At 43.5% G+C, this 20,344-nt stretch overlaps 1 protein-coding gene across 2 annotated transcripts in view; it reads left to right on the top strand.

The window, feature by feature from the left end:
- The first annotated feature begins 82 nt into the window (after positions 1-82).
- CCDC13 (coiled-coil domain containing 13) overlaps positions 83-20,344 on the top strand; it is a 35,933-nt gene continuing 15,671 nt past the window's right edge. The window contains exons 1-8 of one of the 2 annotated variants that reach the window (XM_084618221.1): positions 83-275; positions 3,972-4,198; positions 7,688-7,836; positions 11,499-11,641; positions 13,456-13,545; positions 14,725-14,841; positions 15,833-15,937; positions 17,927-18,091. In XM_084618221.1, the coding sequence (XP_084474347.1) occupies positions 3,978-4,198; positions 7,688-7,836; positions 11,499-11,641; positions 13,456-13,545; positions 14,725-14,841; positions 15,833-15,937; positions 17,927-18,091 (990 nt within the window). In that variant the 5' untranslated portion in view covers positions 83-275; positions 3,972-3,977. The remainder of the gene's footprint in view (positions 276-3,971; positions 4,199-7,687; positions 7,837-11,498; positions 11,642-13,455; positions 13,546-14,724; positions 14,842-15,832; positions 15,938-17,926; positions 18,092-20,344) is intronic. The other variant, XM_084618222.1, reaches the window with a different exon arrangement.

Below are 20,344 nucleotides of genomic sequence, written 5' to 3'. Positions count from 1 at the left end.
CGGCCCCGCCCCCGCCGGCTCCCACCCAAGCGGCGTCGCTTCAGGAAAGGCCCCGGATGTCGTAACACTCCGAGCCGCCCTCCTCTGCTTTCCGGCCGCCCCGTCTCCGCGGGGATGGTTGCCGGGGCAACCGCCCCGCGTCCTCCTCCTGGGGGGGGGGCGGCTCGGCGAGCGGGCTCTCGGGTTGGGCTGGTGACGCTGCCCGGCCCCCCGGGCGGGGCGGGGGCTGAGGGGACGCGGATCGCGGGAGCTCCAGGGGAGTCGCAGCCCGGGAGGTGGGTGCGGGGCGCCGCGGGACCAGCGACCCCGAACGGGGGCTGGCAGGGGGGCCCCTGGGCTTCGGGTGGAGCTGGGTCCAGGCCGTGCCCCAGGGGGGGGTCTCTCCTCCGTGTGCCCATGGGGACGACTCTCTTTCTGGCCCTAGGGGGAGGAGTGGCTCCAGGCCAGGCCTCCGGGGTGGGGGGGTACTCCCCCCTATGCCTATGGGGGGGCAAGGACTTCTCTCTGTGCCCCTGGGGGGAGGGGTGGCTCCAGGCCAGGCCTCCGGGGTGGGGGGGTAGTCCCCCCTATGCCTATGGAGGGGGTGAGGACTTCTCTCTGTGTCCCTGGGGGGAGGGGTGACGCCAGGCCTCCGAGGTTGGGGGGGTAGTCCCCCCTATGCCTGTGGGGGGGGTGAGGACTTCTCTCTGTGCCCCTGGCGGGAGGGGTGGCTCCAGGCCAGGCCTCTGTGGCGGGGGAGGGGGAGTACTCCTCTCTATGCCCATGGGGCGAGGACTTCTCCCTCTGCCCCTGCGGGGAAGGGTTGGCACTGTCTTGTGCGCTGGGGGTGTCCCCAGCCAGTGCCTTCGCAGTGGCAGGAGCTGGCTTCAGCCTATACACCTGGGTTGAGGGCGGGGGGTGCTAAGCGAGGACACCGATGCTGAATTGTAATGTAGGATGCCTGTGTAATGCAATATGGCCACAAATAATTGCTATACCTCTGTGCGTTTGCCCCCTGAACCCCTGCATATGTCTGTGGAGATTTACATTATATATGTACTGGACTCTTTAGCTGCTTGCAATGATGCAACATGACACACAGTAACTGAACTACAAACACTTACACCATCGTCTTTCGAGAAGAATGGTTGCCATTCATGTATTCAGATGTGTGTTTATATGCTCGCATATATAATATATGTATGTATAATATATGAAATAATTTTTCATCACTGTAGATGTTTTCTTACCTTGGGGTTGTTGTTTTTTTAAGAACGTGTCTGAATTATTTTTTCTTTTAAAGAACACTCTTGGAACGTGTCTAGCATTGGTAGACCGTCCTGGAGATTTAAATCTGCTACCTGCAGACAACAGCAGTACAGCCTTCCCCACACTGCCCTATTTAGTGCCTCAATCCTATTTTGATCAGACTGTCTGGAGGGAAAGTGTACTTTGTTCTTCATGCTTGTGAAATCATCAACCTTTTTGTCAAGAAGGATGCACAATAGCTGACTGTCAGGGGGTTGTATCACAGTTCTGGTCATGCTTCCCCTGCTGGACACTCAGCCGTTTGTCATGAAGGGATCCAAACACTGAATCCCACGTGCCTTTAGCTTGCTGGAGTTGGACAGAATTTAGGTACTGTTTCTGACTTTGGGTCTTTAGACATGCACTCCTGCTGTAGACCTCACATCTGACACCCCTCTTGGCAGGGGGGACCCTGCAGCCCAATTGCCTGAGTTCTGAAACTAGTGCTATCTCCCCCAAGCCTTCCCAGCAGCACTTCTGTGTTCCCCAGAATTCCACTGAAGGTGTGAACCTTCTGGTTTACATTTTACCTCTTCAGCGGCCCGTGACAGTGAACACCAACAGACACCCAGACTCTGCACAGGATTCTTAAACATCATTCTTTACTTAGCACAAGCAACATAAAGATCTTTTCAAAATAATGAACACAGGTGTATGTTTCCCTGCCTCAGTTTCGTACCCCTCTGGAGAGCTCTTTGGGCTTAAGCAGAGCACTCTGGGAAGTCTGAAATCCTTCCCTCCACCTCATGGTTTCTCTCCAGAAACATAGAGCCTGAATAAGTCAGCTAATTTTTTTCTGATCCTTTGCTGGTCTTGCAGTTAAACTGGACCCCCACTATGAAAGCATTCCTCCTGTCTTTTCCTTTCTCCTGTGTGTGTGTCTTTGTGTCTCAAGTTTATATGTCTTACCTACATCTTGTTTCTTTGTTCTTCTGCTGAGGATTTTCCGCTCCTGCTTCTCTGCTCAGGCAGCCTCCTTAGTATACCCATTGTGCGGTAAGAGCACAGGCATGAAGGTTAATGACTCTGCATTGTCCCTGCTCTGGTGGGAATGAGCTACAGCCCCTATCAGCAAATGGTGGGTTCCACATTCACACAGAGGTGTATTCCATGATATAACAATAACTTCACAACATTAACCGGAATTCATAAGTTGTACATAAACAGATTCCCCAAATTGTCACAGGTTGCAAGGAATGACGTTTGTTAGGAACTTGAGTGAGATTATTATAGACCGAACAATTTGTACAGCACCTAGCACAATGGAGCCACAATCACGTTTGGGTCTGGTGAGCTCTACTTTAATGGGGTGAGAGAAGGCAGTTCAGTTTCCATGGCCTGATTCAGTTCATAGCCCTGCTGATACTGCCGAAAAAGGGGATGGGTGGGGGCACTGGACTGAGGCCACCAAACTCATTTAATTCACACAAACCACTGACCTTGGAGTGGAGGGTTTTCTAATTAACAAATCCCTTAATCGTTACTTCTGGTTAATTCTTCATTAAAACAGTACTAAAGGCTTCATTCAAGAAAAATGGAATATTCTCTAAGACAGCGGTTCTCAAAGCCGGTCCGCCGCTTGTTCAGGGAAAGTCATTGGCGCGCCAGACCGGTTTGTTTACCTGCCGCGTCCACAGGTTCGGCCGATCGCGGCTCCCACTGGCCGCGGTTCACCCCTCCAGGCCAATGGGGGCTGCTGGAAGCTGTGGCCAGCACATCCCTTGGCCCATGCCGCTTCCCACAGCCCCCATTGGCCTGGAGCGGCGAACCACGGCCAGTGGGAGCCGCGATTGGCCGAACCTGCGGACGCGGCAGGTAAACAAACCGGTCCCGCGCGCCAGGGGCTTTCCCTGAACAAGCAGCGGACCAGCTTTGAGAACTACTGCTCTAAGATAAATATATTTGTATAAATTACTTTTTGGAGGCCATGACTTTAAAAGTTATTATCTTTTATGTATGTTGTACCAAAAGCATTGTAAATACTTGAAGACACTCTCCTTGCCCAGGGAACTTACATTCTAGATTCATGTCAAACACAGGGAGGGCGGTGGAATGCAGCAGAAGGCAGTGATCACAAATTGCCAAAATTTAGCAAGGTTCAAAAAGGGATTGGACATTTTTATGGATAACAGGAATATCCAGAGTTATAATAGTTCATGCTAAAAGATTTTGGAAGCAATACTAACCCACACGCTGCAGGCTTTAAGTAAATCTCTACCTTTTGAGAATTAGGAGGAAACCTAACGTGCAACAAGATTATCCCACATCTGCCTAATGTGAGGTTTCTTTCACCTTCCTCTTGAAGCATCTGGTACTGGCAACTATGAGAGACCGGAGATTGGACTAGAAAGACCACAAGTCTGATCCAGTCTGGCAATTCCTATGTTCCTATTAATCAGTAAAGTATAGCATATATCTTGTTAGTACTGTGGTTTTTATTTGGATTGTCTTTTAAAATGATTATTTAATTCATTGTTTTTTAAACTTCAAGTATGGGGGAAGGCTACCTGCGGTCTGGTTTGTAAACCGCTACCAGAGGGGAAGATTGGTTTGTGGCATCTATGACAGAGCAGAGGAGAGAGTGGGAAAGGATACAAAGAAGCCAGTTAGATGGGAGGCTAGTTTTGAAAAGGTTCTCATTCTGTAATCTTCTGCTCTGATTTTTTTTCTTGTTTTGTTTTTAGCAAACCATGGACTCTGACAAAGGAGTGAATGAAAATTTAAAAATCCAGTTTAAGGCTTTACAGGAGCAACAGCAGAGGAGGCTACAAAATCTTATGGAGAAAAAGAAAGAAAAGCAGCACATTCAGAAAGACAGCAGCAACAACCCAAAGGAGACTTTTGGAGTCCAGGATGATTTAAATCTGTTTAAAGTAGATGGACAACTATCAAATGAAGAGATCAGCAAAAGGTAAAGGTACAATTCACATTGTTAGAAAGGATACAGAACTATACTTAGCACCTCGTCCTACAAACTCCCACTGACGTTAATATGTAAAATCACTACTGACATCACGGATTGGCAATCTATCTGAAGGGCTATCAAGTCTTCATCAGTGTAGTATTTGAGTACCTCATAATCTTCAATGTATTTATCCTCATAACACCCCAGTGAGGGAGGGAGGTGCTGTCTGTAATGCTTATAGACCAGGTGCCAACTCATGCCAAGGCCCAGGGCCTCACTGATGCTTTTCATTAGCTCTCCACAGCTCATCTCTACTACACTGTGACCTACTCCCTCCTTTTTGCTTTAGTTTATTCTCAAATCTAACTAATAAAGCGATATGATACGATGGAGATGTTTCTCAGAGGAAAGTCTGTTTATATGCAGGTTTCAGAGTAGCAGCCGTGTTAGTCTGTATTCGCAAAAAGAACAGGAGGACTTGTGGCACCTTAGAGACTAACAAATTTATTTGAGCATAAGCTTTCGTGAGCTACAGCTCACTTCATCGGATGCATTCAATGGAAAATACAGTGGGGAGATTTATATACATAGAGAACATGAAACAGTGGATGTTACCATACACACTGTAACGAGAGTGATCACTTAAGGTGAGCTATTACCAGCAGGAGAGTGGGGAGGGAGAGGGAATGACCTTTTGTAGTGTTAATCAAGGTGGGCCATTTCCAGCAGTTGACAAGAACGTCTGAGGAACGGTGGGGGATGGAATAAACATGGGGAAATAGTTTTACTTTATGTAATGACCCATCCACTCCCAGTCTATATTCAAGCCTAAGTTAATTGTATCCAGTTTGCAAAATAATTCCAATTCAGCAGTCTCTCGTTGGAGTCTGTTTCTGAAGTTTTTTTGTTGAAGAATTGCAACTTTTAGGTCTGTAATCGAGTGACCAAAGAGATTGAAGTGTTCTCCAGCTGGATTTTGAATGTTATAATTCTTGACGTCTGATTTGTGTCCATTTATTCTTTTACGTAGAGACTGTCCAGTTTGACCAATGTACATGGCAGAGGGGCATTGCTGGCATATGATGGCATATATCACATTGGTAGATGTGCAGGTGAACGAGCCTCTGATAGTGTGGCTGATGTGATTAGGCCCTATGATGGTGTCCCCTGAATAGATATGTGGACACAGTTGGCAACGGGCTTTGTTGCAAGGATAGGTTCCTGAGTTAGTGGTTCTGGTGTGTGGTTGCTGGTGAGTATTTGCTTCAGGTTGGGGGGCTGTCTGTAAGCAAGGACTGGCCTGTCTCCCAAGATCTGTGAGAGTGATGGGTCGTCCTTCAGGATAGGTTGTAGATCCTTGATGATGCGTTGGAGAGGTTTTAGTTAGGGGCTGAAGGTGATGGCTAGTGGCATTCTGTTATTTTCTTTGTTGGGCCTGTCCTGTAGTAGGTGACTTCCGGATACTCTTCTGGCTCTGTCAATCTGTTTCTTCCCTTCAGCAGGTGGGTATTGTAGTTGTAAGGATGCTTGATAGAGATCTTGTAGGTATTTGTCTCTGTCTGAGGGGTTGGAGCAAATGCGGTTGTATCGTAGAGCTTGGCTGTAGACTATGGATCGTGTGGTGTGGTCTGGATGAAAGCTGGAGGCATGTAGGTAGGAATAGCGGTCAGTAGGTTTCCGGTACAGGGCGGTGTTTATGTGATCATCGCTTATTAGCACCGCAGTGTCCAGGAAGTGGATCTCTTGTGTGGATTGGTCCAGGCTGAGGTTGATGGTGGGATGGAAATTGTTGAAATCATGGTGGAATTCCTCAAGGGCTTCTTTTCCATGGGTCCAGATGATGAAGATGTCATCATCCCACCATTCCTCAGATGTTCTTATCAACTGCTGGAAATGGCCCACCTTGATTATCACTACAAAAGGTTCTCCACCCCCTTCCCCCCGCCCGCTCTCCTGCTGGTAATATCTCACCTTAAGTGATCACTCTCCTTACAGTGTGTATGGTAACACCCATTGTTTCATGTTCTCGATGTATATAAAACTCCACACTGTATTTTCCACTGAATGCATCCGATGAAGTGAGCTGTAGCTCACGAAAGCTTATGTTCAAATAAATTTGTTAGTCTCTAAGGTGCCACAAGTCCTCCTTTTCTTTTTGTTTATATGCTGTTAGGAGTTTAATCCTCCTCTGGCAAAACTAATTTTGGTCAAATTTTGGAAAACAGCTCTGAAGAAAACCTATGTGGAAAGTTGGAAATGGAGGGTTAGATTTTGAAACTTTATTCCTGATTAACTTCATAACTGTTTAAAAATGTATTTGTGCACAAGTTTATGTCCAGCAAAAAACGGTACTGTTTTACTGTATTAGTCTCTATGGAATTGGATAGAAACCTGGGAATGACGTATGAGAATGAGTCTCTATGGAATTGGATAGAAACCTGGGAATCACCTCTCTGAGTGGATTGCGGCATTGTTTGCTCTTCTTCTTTTTGAATATTGCAGAAGGCTTTGAATTCCCTTTAATCTGGGGGTTTACACCAGGAATATACCACTTAATTATGAGTGTTTTGAAGCTTTCCTTAAATTGGTTCTGCTTATTATATTTATACAGGGAATATGTACCTAAAACCAGAAATTGATTTGGGCAGAGAAAACGCATCTTTTTTTGCACAGGCATGATTTGGTCTCCATTCAGAAACTGACATTTATGGGGACCCTTTAAGAAAGGCAAGGAAGGATGGTCCAGTGGCTAGTGCACTAGTCTGGGCTCTGGGAGATCCTTGTTCAATTCCTACTCTTCTGCCAGCATCTTGTGTGATTTTGGGAAGTCACTTAGATTCTCTGTGGCTCTTGGTTAAATAGGGATAATAGCGCTGCCCTTCCTCATAGGGGTGCTGTGAGGATAACTACATTAAAGATTGAGAGGTGCTCAGGTACTGTGGGGATGGGAGCCATCTAAGTACCTAAGATCTTAAGTTCCATTGTATGCAGTGTAGTTGAAGCCATGTCAGTCCCAGGATATTAGAGAGACAAGGTGGTTAGGGTAATATCTTTATTGGACCAACTTCTGTTGGTGAGAGAGACAAGCTTTCAAGCCATACAGAGCTCTTCTTCAGGTGTGAGAAAGGAACTCCCAGCATCACAGTAAATGCAACAGGTGGAGCAGATTGTTTAGTATAATATTGTAAGGGACCACTCTAGGTAGAGTGGCCTGTGAACATCTCTGCAGTTATAGGACAAAGTTAACTCAGTAACTTAGTCAGGAGTCCTACCAGAGCTAACTTTCTTGTGGTATTTCCACTCCTTGTCCCAGACAAAGACCAGAAGCACTGAAGTTAACTGAATTTATTGACTCTCAAAACTTAATTTACTTACCCCTAGTGAACATAGCTCATTAGGTATGGTTTTATGTGTAATCAAACTTATTATTAATTTTATTATTGTGAGCATATATTTGAAGCTGGTATCTGCCATAATTGCTGATTTGTTTTCTAGGTTGCTTGAGGATGAAAACGAGCAGCTTCAGGATCAGCTTCGAGAGGTTGTAGATGAAAATGGCAGGCTGTACAAACTGGTGAAGGAGAGAGATTTTGAAATCCGGCAGCTTCGAAAGAAAATAGAGGAGGAGAGATTAGCCCTGAAAGGTAAACGGAACAGATGTATAGACTCACTACTGCAGCAAGACAGGCCATCTTGTAGGAACTTGTTGCTTGATGCTCATAACAATAGCTGGTAACAGGACTGTGGTAATAGTTTAGTTCATAACAATGATTTCATATGTCATCTCTTCACTTCCTACATGGTACTGCTCCCAATACTCTGCACCTTCATCCCTTCCACGTAGCACTACCCAGCCTGCAGGAGTGACTATGGATTTTCAGCATTCACATCTTCCATTGATTTCATTTGGAGTTGCAGGTTCTCAGCCTTTTGAAAATCATGCCCTGCGGTGTTAGGGCTATAGTAATTCCCCTGCACTGATGCTGTATGAGAGAGTGAGGGAAACTGAGGGCTCTGGGTCTGGTGAATTAGTTAGGCCTTTTTAAAAGAGACTAATTGCCTGAGAGGATTTGGAGCTGTCCCTAACTCCCAGCTATATCACAGAGGTGTGTTACAAGGGACCCTCTTTCTTCTGATTGCTATTATATTTTAGGGTTTCTCAACAATCATGTGAGAGTGCTTAGAGGCTTTTCTTCTTCCTGAATATCAGAAATTATTGGGGAATGGTGGTATCAAATTTAGGCTGCACGTCACTTTTCTTCCACTCTCTGGCTGATTCCTGCAACTGAAATGGCAGCCAGGGAGAGCGAGCCCAGTAACTTCAGGCTGGAACATCTTTAAAATGAGGAGAAAGCAGATCAAAAAGTGGCGTGTGTGTAGTCACGGCTGATGAGCAGCATCTCTGCAGCACTCTGTGCTTTTATTCATGTGAGGAAAAAACGCTCTTTGTGCTGCATGTGTATTGTTCTTTTCCCCTGGCTGAATCCTTTTAGGGTCATACTGGGCCTCTTCCACTAGCTGCCAGTGGCCTTTCACTGTCGCCTCCACAGGCCTCTTCAGTGTGCTGCCTTGGGCCTTTTTTCACTGACTACTGTGGGCCTCTCCTTTTGGCTACCAAAAGCATCTTTCTTCAGCTACCACAGGCCTTCATGTTGGCTACAGCAGGCTTCTTGTCACAGGGAACTTATGTGTGCCTGTTCCAGGTACAGTGAGACATAGTGGAATTGCTGGTGGGGATTAGAGGTTGTGCTCCTAAACTTTGTCTTTGATGTCACTGCCATTGAATCATTATTCTGATACTCTTGTCCAGAGGAATGGGCACCTGGACCTCTGGGTTTTAGTGCTGGATTTGCCACTGATGCACTATGTGGTCTTAAACAAGTCATTCAACCTCTGTATCCTCATCTGTAAAATGGGGGTAATGATATTTCCTATGTCAGAGGGAAGGATATTCTAAGAATTATAAGTCTCCCCACTGTATTTTCCACTGAATGTGTCCGATGAAGTGAGCTGTAGCTCATGAAAGCTTATGCTCAAATAAATTTGTTAGTCTCTAAGGTGCCACAAGTCCTTCTTTTCTTTTTGCGGATACAGACTAATGCTGCTGCTACTCTGAAACTTAAGAATTAATGTCTGTAAAAGAGCTTTGAGATTCTTAGATGAAAGGTGCTCTAAAAAGGCAAAATATTATTCTTTATTTATTGTATCTTACAGGAGGCACATCTGAGACATAAACGAACCTCAGTTCACACAGATCTGTTAATTGTTTATTACTGACATCAAAAATGATGAATCCTGGAAGTCAAATTTTAGAAACTTTATTCATGTTGAAGAAACAAATGCCACAGACTCTTAAATTCCTCCTCTGTTATTTTGTGTTGCATTCCTCATTTTGCATCTCTGCCCTGTTTAAATGCTTGTATCACACACACTTGGGGCCCTGGCTAGGTGGACAGCTATGATTAAAACTGCATAAAACTTAAATGGTACTGGGTGTTTAACAATTTAGACATGCAGTCCTAGCTTCTTCCACCAGGCGTCATTGTTGCCCAGAGTAGCTGCGATGACCAAAATAGGAAAGGAGAATAACTGCAATAAGCACGACTGAATGACGCATACCTTATACGTTCATGCTTTCTTATTCCTTGCATTTTATATTTAATAACCAAAAGACAGTATGTCTAATGGTTAGAGCTAGAAACTGGGAGCTAGGACTCCTGAATTCTGTTTCTGCTCCTGCAGCTGACACATAGGGTAGCCTTGGGCAAGTCACTCTGGGCCAGATTTTTAAGGTATTTAAGTGCCTAACACCCATTGATTTAAATGGGAATTAGGTACCTAAATGCCTTTAAAAATCTGGCCTCTGTATCTCAATTTTCCATATCTGTAATATGGAGATAATGATCATCACCCATCTCTCAGAGGTATAAAGCACTTTAAGCCTCTTGTATGAAAATGCTATTTATTTGTTTTTATTATAATTATCACTAATTGTTAATTATTATGAAGAGGAGGAGGAGGAGTAATAGTTCCTGGAGATGGGAGGAAGTATTATACCAGATCAAAAGAGCAAGAATGATGCAGACACATTTTTCAATAATAGATTAATTAGTTTCTTTGCAAGGATTTTCAATAGTAACACATATGGGGTCACTTTCTCCCCTGACCCACACTCTGTGTAATCCATTTTAAGTAAATTGAGTTGTACGAGGCATAACATTTTCGTAAGAGATTTAGAATTAATTGGGGTTCCATACATTGCATCAGAATTCATGTGGTATGAGATACCGAGGATCCTTACAGACATTGGCAAACAGGTCATCACAAAGCTTGAAACGCTGAGGGGACAGATCAGCAGAACTATGGGGGTTTGGCAGCTAATGGCAGTAGCCCAGCAAAATCTTCATATACCTGCGGAAGAGTTACTGCTCAGGGTTTTTACTTCCTGTGTATTATTGTAGAAATAGAGATATTCTTGTACATGTTTTTAATTATTATTGTACTTGTACATAGTACCTTTTCATCACTTAAATTACATGACAGTCTGAATGGTATGCAAAGATTACTTTATCTACAACTCGGGAGAATGTAGCATCTGTTTGACAGTGTACAGTAACATTGTGGAACTATTAAGAACCCATGTGAAAGTACAAGGTGTTTTTTAATAGGAACCGTGTAATTACCCATTTGGCATATAGTCAGGACTCTAACCCTTTAGAACAGTGAAGGGATCGAGCAAAACTGGTACCTTTGGTTCAGCAACTGCTCCAGTGCTAAGCTGCCAGTGCAAACCGGGCATTGGTATTTTCACCACCATGTCACGAAAACCTACTCAAAACAGGCTCTCACAATACCGTGAGCAAACTAGCTGAGCCTTGTCTATACTAGTGCTTACGCCATTGCTACTCCTAGAGCAGCTGCATTCTTGCTGATGTTTGTCGAAATGTGGGTTATAGCTTAGCATGGACAAGGCATTCATGACCACAAGTGGAAAGGGCCTCTGCTTTATGTCTCATGCCAAAGACGGTACCTCCAGGAACATAGTGCCTCCAGCACCATGATAAGATATTGGGTGAGCACTAACTGAGGGCTGGGTGGCATAAGTTGGATCATGAATGCCTCTCTCTCTCCCTTGCTATGCACTCTCTCTTTAACCATGCAGTTGTGCTTAGTACAGATCTAAATGAAGGAGGTTTGGTCATAAAAATACAGTATGCTCTTGGTAGAGAAGAAAAACATTAGTTAATCTGGATCCTGCAGCTAAGATTTTTCCTTCATTTTATGTATTTCTCTTTTTTTTCTTCAGGGATGTCTGGTTTAGCAGGGGATGTTGCAGCTACTAAAATCGTTGAACTGTCCAAAAAGAATCGTGAGCTAACTGCTGAGACAGAGAGTGAAAAAGCCAAAGTGAAACAGCTGAATAACAAAGTCAAAGAGCTTGAAAAAGAAGTACGGTCTCTTCTGTTGTCATGGTAGAGCTTCGAAATCAGGCCAGTAGCTTTCTGAGGGCAATGTCAGCTTGAGAAACTGGTTTTGATTCTTGTTGCTACTGGTCGGCTTGTTACAGCATCAGTTCTTGCCATGGGTTCTTTTCATCCCTGCCCTTGGAAGGACAGATGGGTTCATTCTTTTAGCAGTTTCCATCCTTTCTGGAAGGATGGGAATGAGGTATAATGAGCCAGAGATTCATGAAATGCCAGTTAGAAATCTGAAAATGCAGGTGCTTGTCCAAAGGGTAATCACAGCAATCTTCTAGTTATGCCTTCTGGGGTGGCTCTTTTTTGGTAGGAATTATTTCTCCGCACCTTGGAGAATGAGGCCACAGACCTGTAGAACTGTCCCAGCTAATCCAAAAGGAGCCCTAACTTTCCTGAAGCTCAGTCATGGGGTATTACACAGTAGGATTTTTCCCCTTTAAAATACCTATGGAGTCATAGGGTTAAGTAAAATAATTTCTTTTATTCAATTTTGCATGATTTTCATATAAAATGGGTGAATTGGAATTCAAAAGTCTACATTTTATTGAGCAAACCGATTTTAGACGTGAGCATCTGTCAGGGTTCCCTCCCCACTCTGAACTCTGGGGTACAGATGTGGGGAACCGCCTGAAAGACCCCCTAAGCTTATTTCTACCAGCTTAGGTTAAAAACTTCCCCAAGGCACAAATCCTTCCTTGTCCTTGGATGGGTACTGCTGCCACCACCAAATGAGCTAGACAAAGATTCAGGAAAAGGATCACTTGGAGTTCCTGTTTCCCCAAAATATCCCCCCAAACTCCTTCACCCCGTTTCCTGGGGAGGCTTGAGAATCATATACCAACCAAATAGGTAAACCAGGTGAGCACAGACCAGACTCTTGCGTTTTTAGGACACTAAAAGCCAATCAGATTCTTAAAAACAGAACTTTATTATAAAGAAAAAAGTAAAAGAAGCACCTCTGTAAAATCAGGATGAAAGGTAATTTTACAGGGTAATAACATTTAAAACACAGAGGATTCCGCTCTAGGCAAAACTTTAAAGTTACAAAAAAACAAGAATAAACCTCCCTCTTAGCTTAGGGAAAATTCACAAGCTAAAACAAAAGATAATCTAATGCATTTCCTTGCTTTACTTACAATTTTTGTAATCTAGATGCTCATTTTAAGTAGGGTTTTAGGAGGGGGTGTTTTTTCTGCCCTGGTCTCTCTCTGTCCCGGAGAGAACAACAAAGAAAACACAAACAAAAAACCTCCCCCCATAGATTTGAAAGGATCTTCTTCCTTCATTGGTCTTTTTGGTCAGGTGCCAACCAGTTTATTTGAGCTTCTTAACCCCTTACAGGTAAAGGAGGGATTTTATGCTACCCTTAGCTGTATGTTTATGACAGCATCATAATAGGATGTTCTGATCCCATGCATTGATCTCTATTAGACTTGATCTGCATTTAAGTACATAGATACCTGCTTTATGTACCTAACTCCTGAATGTGAGCATCCTCGGTGCCCACATTTGACGACTGATCCCACAATTGCAAGTCAGCAGCTGGTTGCGGTTCTTTCTTTTAGTAAAATAGCACAGCTTCTCTCAGGGAAGATTTAATTATGTGTTTTTGAAATATGTATTTATGTGGCTACCTGGAAAGTTTAATGGAAGATGAAGACATTTTTGCTGGAGTAATTAAAAGCTACACATGCTTTTGAAGTCACTGTTATTCTTCAGCGTAATCTTCCTTGGAGTTATGCTCTGGTCACTGTATGCATTCTGTAATGTGTGCATGTGTTTCAGCTGCAAACAGCCCTCGGAAAAATCCAGTCTCTTGGTGGCAATGACTCAGGAATCAAGCAATCGATGTTGAGAACGATGGAAGGAAACTCGGTATGAATTAAGAAAAGGAGTACTTGTGGCACCTTAGAGACTAACAAATTTATTTGAGCATAAGCTTTCATGAGCTATGTTTTTTATAGAAAAATTCAAAATGACAACTAATAATTTGTTCCTTTCTGTTGTACAGTCTCTTTCATCATGATGAAATCATCTATCCTTGCCACTGGTATTATAATCTGTCCTAATTGCTGTATGTTCAAACTCAGTGAGTGAGTTTGAGTGGGTGGTTATAGTGTTGGAAAAGAAAAAGTTTTGTGACCTGGTCAACTGATATTTCCTTTCTCCCTGCTGCATCTTTACAGGGCCTCCGATTAAACAAGGGTTATAGTACATGTCAGCTTCAGAGCTCACCAAGCAAACCATGATCTACCACATACCATCGTAATTGGGGAGATGGGGGGGTTTACAGGAGAATTGATAATTATTTCCATAGATAAAAGAAACAATAATTGTTAATTTTAAGAGGTCCCTGCCAAGTTCTGTCAGAGTTGCATTGTGGTTTGTTTTTATTTTCTTTCAATAACACAACTCAGTTAAGGGGTTATTCCACAGCTTGGGAGCCTAGTGGAAGGATGGTAGAAGAGGCATTGGAGAGGCAGGATGACCCAGAGGCTAAAACACAGGACTTGGAGTCAGGCAGATCTAGGCTGTATTCCGGGCTCTGCCACAGACTGACTGTGGGATCCAGGGCAAACCACTGAACACTCAGTTTCCCCATCTGTAAAAGGGGTATAATAACAGTTACTTGTTTCACATCAATGTTGAGGGTTAATTCATTATTGTTTGCAGAAGCACTTTTGAGGATTCACAAGATGCACAGAGTATCATTATTATTAGAGGAAGCACAATCCACTGCTACACAAGCAAGGCGAACGGGCTGATTAGGACTTGGAGTCCAGTGGAGATATTGCACTCAGTCTGTGATGAAGGGTGTCCCTCTGTCTCCTCAAGACAGATGGGTTTGATCAGGAGCTATTTGTAGACTGAGACCTCCTTTGCTGAAAGGTCACTATATCTCTCAGAATGTACATGTACATCGCTATTCTGTATCAACCCATTCTGAGACACGTCTGAGCTTTCCTCTTGGTCATGTATTGTCCTTTCTGGTAGTCAGTTCTGTTTTCTATAGTGGATTCCATCCTTATCAAACACATTTTCCTTCTCTCAAAGCCTGAAAGTCCAGAGTTGAAAGCTTTGCAAGAAAAATTAACTGCAGCCAACTTTAAAGCAATGGAGTATCGCAATCAGCTCCAAACCACAAAACAGGAACTAAAGATGATGCAAAAGGTACTAGTCCACATCTTGTAATGTACATCGTGATCTGGGCCTGGTTTCTGTAAGGGAGACCGTTTGTTTGTTAAATCAAGAATGGTGCTTTGTTTTCTCTTGGTTTTGATTAGTCTCCTTGATGCACCAGGAAGGAAGGCACAAGAGCGGTGATAACACTGGTTGGATTCTAAAGTGGAGAACACTGAGCTACATGTAATTCCTGATCTAACAATGCCACCATCACTTTCCAATATTTCTATTGATGGTACAGTTCTGAATCTTGTACGACATTTATGCCCTGATTCAACAAAACAGTTAAACTTGTGATTAACGCTAAGCATGTGCCTAAGCGCATCTCTGTTTAGCAAAGCATTTAATCACATACTTAGCTTTAAGCATAGGCTTAAATCTTATTCAAGTCAATGGGATTTAAATCCATGCTTATAGTTGCTGAACTGGGGCTTCAGAGCAATTTATTCCTTCCTGATTCACTGTGGCCCCTTAGTGCATTATTCTGCACTGTTCCCACATGATACTTCCTTGTTAATAATGGTTACTAAAGGGATTTTTATCTGTTAATACTGGTGGCCATGTAGTACAATTTGAACGCCCCCTCCACATATATATAGTATTGATTCACCTTTCACTGTAAGGACAGTTCAGACATTTTATTGAGTGGTTCCTTTCTAAAGAAAGAAGAATATCCAACCTTTAAATATTGAATTGTATTTAAATACCCATTTCAGCAAGAATTTGTTGGTACTTTGGTTCCCAGTGAAGCCATTAATATTAGCCAAAATCTGGTCACAAACAGTTCTCTGTTGTAGTATTGATCTGACAGAGCTTGCTTCATATGGGCTGAATATGAGTTACAGGCACCAAAGGGATACAATAAGTATGTATATAAATTCAGTATTTTGTGTTTGCTAGGAGAAGGGCCACATTTATATACACACACACACACACATATAGCCCAGTCTCTCTGTTAATATTCATGGCTTATTCACAGCTTTTAGCAAGTGAAGTTGGTGAAGATGTGAACATTCAGAATCTCTTGACCATCTCTGGCAGTTGGCGTGGACGGGCCCAGCAAATACTTGTTCTGCAAGGCAAGGTAAGTTACTACTCTGGGTCTTTTTCTTAATCTATATGTAAAGTTATCTTTTTGGTGTTTAGAGCTGAGTGCAAACTTGCAAACACATACTGGGCCTCCATGTTTGTTGAAATTATGACATTTTGAACATGGACATATTGTATAGTGCAGTCCTGCAAAATCCCACCCTGTTCGTTCACCTGTGGTGAGTATTTTTTTTTCTTCTGATGAGCAAGTAAATATCACTAGCTGTCTTGTTATCAATAAGTCACAATCAATGCTAGGCAAGTAGTGCAGTCACAAAAAGAAGGCTAATGTCATTCTAGAGTAACAGGTGAGGTAATTGTCCTGGTCCAGTCAGCACTGGTGATGCCTCAGCTGTAGTACTGTGTCCAGTTCTAGTTGCCACATTTAGGGAAGAAATGGACAAATTGGAGAGAGTCCAGAGGAGAGCAACAACAATGATCAAAGGTTTAAAAAACTTGACCTATGAGGAAAGGTTAAAAAAAACTGGGGATGTTTAGTTTTGAGAAAAGAAGACTGAAGGGAGACCTGATAACAGTCTTCAGCCACGTTAAATGCTGTTATAAAGAGGAAGGCAATCAATTGTTCTCCACATCATTGGAGATGTTAAGAACAGGTTAGGTCGTGCCTCGGTGCAGGCAGCTGGACTGGATGACCTCTCAAAGTCTCTTCCTCCCTTACATTTCGTGATTCTAAATTTTGTATTTGGCTGGTAAGTTTTCATGATAGTGTTACAAGCATGGTATGATGTTATGATCATATAAGGCGTAAAATCACGCCTTAAAGCAAAGCGATGTGAAAACTTGACATGTATTTTGGGGGGTTGGAGAAGGTTGGTTTGTTTAGAAAATACATTTTTTTAAAAGTTTGATTTCTGCCTTTTAAAAAGTCTTGCAGCATCTAGTGTTGTGTAAGTCAGGTGCTGGAGCACTGTCCATAACCATGGGCTATATTGTTGTGACTGAGTAAGGGAGAGAATGAAGAAGAAAGATTGCTAGTCCCTAATTTATTTAATTCTTAATTTGTAGCAGTTGCAGGAGCATCACTTGCTTGCAGCATGTGGCCAAGTATACAGAAATTATTTAATGCAAATAAATGGCCAGTCATTTAGTGCTCAGATAAACAGGCATTAAAATAAACAGCTCTACAATATATTGAAATCTGGGGTTTGAGTTTTTGGTTGTTTTTTTTAAACACACCCACCCTAGGAAATTTTGTGTTACATTAATTAAACTGGTTTCAGAGTAACAGCCGTGTTAGTCTGTATTCGCAAAAAGAAAAGGAGGACTTGTGGCTGTTACTCTGAAACCTGTCATTATGCAAGGCACTGCATTTAGCCGTATGGAGTGGAAATCTATCAACTGCAAAATTGGTTAGTCTTTATGGTGCCACAAGTACTCCTTTTCTTTTTCTTAATTAAACTATTTCAAACTTCAGCTCCATTGGTACTGGGAATCCTGCACTTACAATGAGAATCCTGGTCCAAGATGCTTAGCAATGAACCTTCTAGTGACATCTTTAACTCTCCATTACTTCTGAGGGGCTTCATCCACCTTACTGCCACTTGGGAAATGGAGACAAGCTGCTGACACAGGACATAAGGCTTCTCTCTGGTTGTTTTCTTGTGAGCTGTCACTCCACTGCAGTTAGGTGCATGCAGCTGAACAGGGACTTTTCACTTTCATTGGCTAAAACGGTAAATTCCAGCTTTTCTGTGGCCAAAATGGGTCTTCCCTCCTGAAGACATACCTTCCTGTGTCTAGTTGTGCCCACCTGCCTGGTGTAGACATCTATGAACGGGAATTTGAAAGAGTGGGCCCTGCTGCTGTGCCAGTTAACTGTGATTTGTAATGTCAATAACTATATGACATGACTCTCCGCTCTGGACCAGATCCAACCTTTGGCATCTTTGACATCAATAGAAGCAATGCATACACAGCCAAAGCCGGAGTTAGGTCCTGAGTGTACTTTCACATTCTCCCCTAGGTTCGAGAGCTGGAGAATCAGTTGGGTCAGAGCAAGAGCAGAGCATCAGTGAATAATGTTGATGAGGAAATGCTGGCCCTTACAGATCCACAGAAGCTGTCAGCCCAAGAGAAAAACCTGTTACGGATTCGCAGCTTGGAAAAAGAAAAGAAAGAAGCCTTGCAGGTAAGGCACGGGGAGTTGTGATAGATTTGCATATAATACGTAATATGTAAGAACTCTGCCTCCCTTTGTGTAGGTGCACTAGAGAAGGGATAGGGCACTGTCACACCCACCCGGGGCTAAATATAAGTAGGGTCTCAGTGCCCAGGAGTTGGAGAAGTGGCTAGCACTGCTGAATGCTCTAGTGGCCCCAGCGGGTATGGGGGATGCATAGGGCCATGGCAGCAAGATGTGCAGAGAGGCATGGGCTACATACAGTACAAAGGTACAGCAAGTGCACTTCTCTATAGACTCTCCCCACCACCAGTTGTTAGAATGCCTCCTGCTACCAGCACTGAGGCTGAGAACCTCCTTCTCCCCTCCCCACCACAGTTCAGCCTTGTAGCTGGCGTAACTGAGCACCTAGGTGTACATATGCCTCTCACTCTTGACAATGAGGATAAAATTGGCATTCTGCTGCCCACAATTACATACCCCATGGGCCAGATTCTGCTCTTACCCCATTGTAAATCTGGAATAACTCCATTGTTGTCTTCCTGTCTCAGGCACCATTCACAATAGTTGCTCAGAGTGGAACTTCATAGTTCTAAAGCCAGAAGGGACGACTGTGGTCGTCTAGTTTGGCCTCCTGTATAACACAGGCCAGAGAACTTCCCCAAAAGAATTCCTAGAGCAGATCTTAAAGAAAAGCATCCTATCTAAAATTGTAAAAATTGTAAGTGATGGAGAATCCATCACGGCCCTTGATAAATTGTTCCAATGGTTAACTGCTCTCACCATTAAAAATTTACACCTTATTTCCAGTCTGAATTTGTCTAGCTTCAACTTCCAGCCATTTGGATCATGTTACACCTTTCTCTCCTAGATTGAAGACTCCATTTATTAAATATTTGTTCCCCGTGTAGGTACTTATAGACTGTAATTAAGTCAATCCTTAGCCTTCTCTTTGTTGAGCTAACTAGATTGAGCTCTTTGAGTCTGTCACTATAAGGCACGTTTTCTAATCCTTTAATCATTCTTGTGGCTCTTATCTGAATCCTCTCCAATTTATCAATTATCTTCTTGAATTGTGGCCACTAGAACTGGACCATGGTATTTCAGAAGCGGTTGCACCACTGCCAAATATAGAGGTAAAATAACCTCTCTACTCCTACTTGAGATTCCCCTGTTTATGCATCCCCAGATGGCATTCACTCTTTTGGCCACAGTGTGACACTGTTTCAGAGTAACAGCCGTGTTAGTCTGTATTCGCAAAAAGAAAAGGAGTACTTGTGGCACCTTAGAGACTAACCAATTTATTTGAGCATGAGCTTTCGTGAGCTACAGCTCACTTCATCGGATGCATGCTGTGGTCTGCTGCAGTTTCCACGGCATGCATCTGTTAGCCGACGGCCAAGGATGTTTGGTGAGGTGCCAGCTATGCCCGTTTATACCATCCGTGACTTTAACCGCTAGGACGCACTGTCCCTTCGCGGCGGGCAGCCCGGGCTAGGCTGACGGATGCCCCAAGGTCCTAACCACCCGTGACTTTAACTGCTAGAGCTCAGAGCTCCTTCGCAGCGGGCAGTCAATACTGACTGACAGGTGCCCCAATGGCAGCACTAAGAGCCTCTCCACACCCGTGACTTTAACTGCTAGAGCTCAGAGCTCCTTCGCAGCGGGCAGCCAGGATTGACAGACAGGTGCCCCAAGAGTTTGCCCCGTGGAGGCGGCACAACTCAACGCTAGGCTCTTAGTACTCTCACCTAATGGCCAGGCTTTAGAGCCAAAACGGCTGAGATTCTTTAATTGTGTTGGCTGCTTTACAGTAAACCAGAGAAAACAAGTCAGGCTTATGCATAAATGGTTACCAAAATTTATTAAGCTAGATTCTAATCATGTGGTTACAAAATTGCTAGTGCCTACTTATTTAAATGTAGAGATGTTACACACACAAACAAGTTACAAAACTGAAGCCACAATCCCAAAGAAAGAAAACAAAGTATAGAGCTCTATTTCAAAATATGTGTACACTAAAGATAGGAGATCAGGTGTGGGTGCTTCTTACCCTCCTTGCATCTCTCGATTCCAGCGGTGCCAAGCCAGGATCGGTCACTCAATTCCGCGGAAAGACGAATAAGGGACAAGGCGTAGGGACCCTCTTAGCTGCAGAAGCCTTGGGAGGCTGTCACTTATCTGACCAGCAGATAGATAGTGAAAAGCACTCAAAAATCATGGTGCTGTAGGTCCCCTACTTATACCTCTGTACTCCTTTAT

Source organism: Lepidochelys olivacea (genome assembly GCF_965140295.1).
Source record: "Lepidochelys olivacea isolate rLepOli2 genome assembly, chromosome: 2".
NCBI classification, from domain to species: Eukaryota; Metazoa; Chordata; order Testudines; family Cheloniidae; genus Lepidochelys; species Lepidochelys olivacea.
This window is presented reverse-complemented; position numbering and strand designations above follow the sequence as displayed.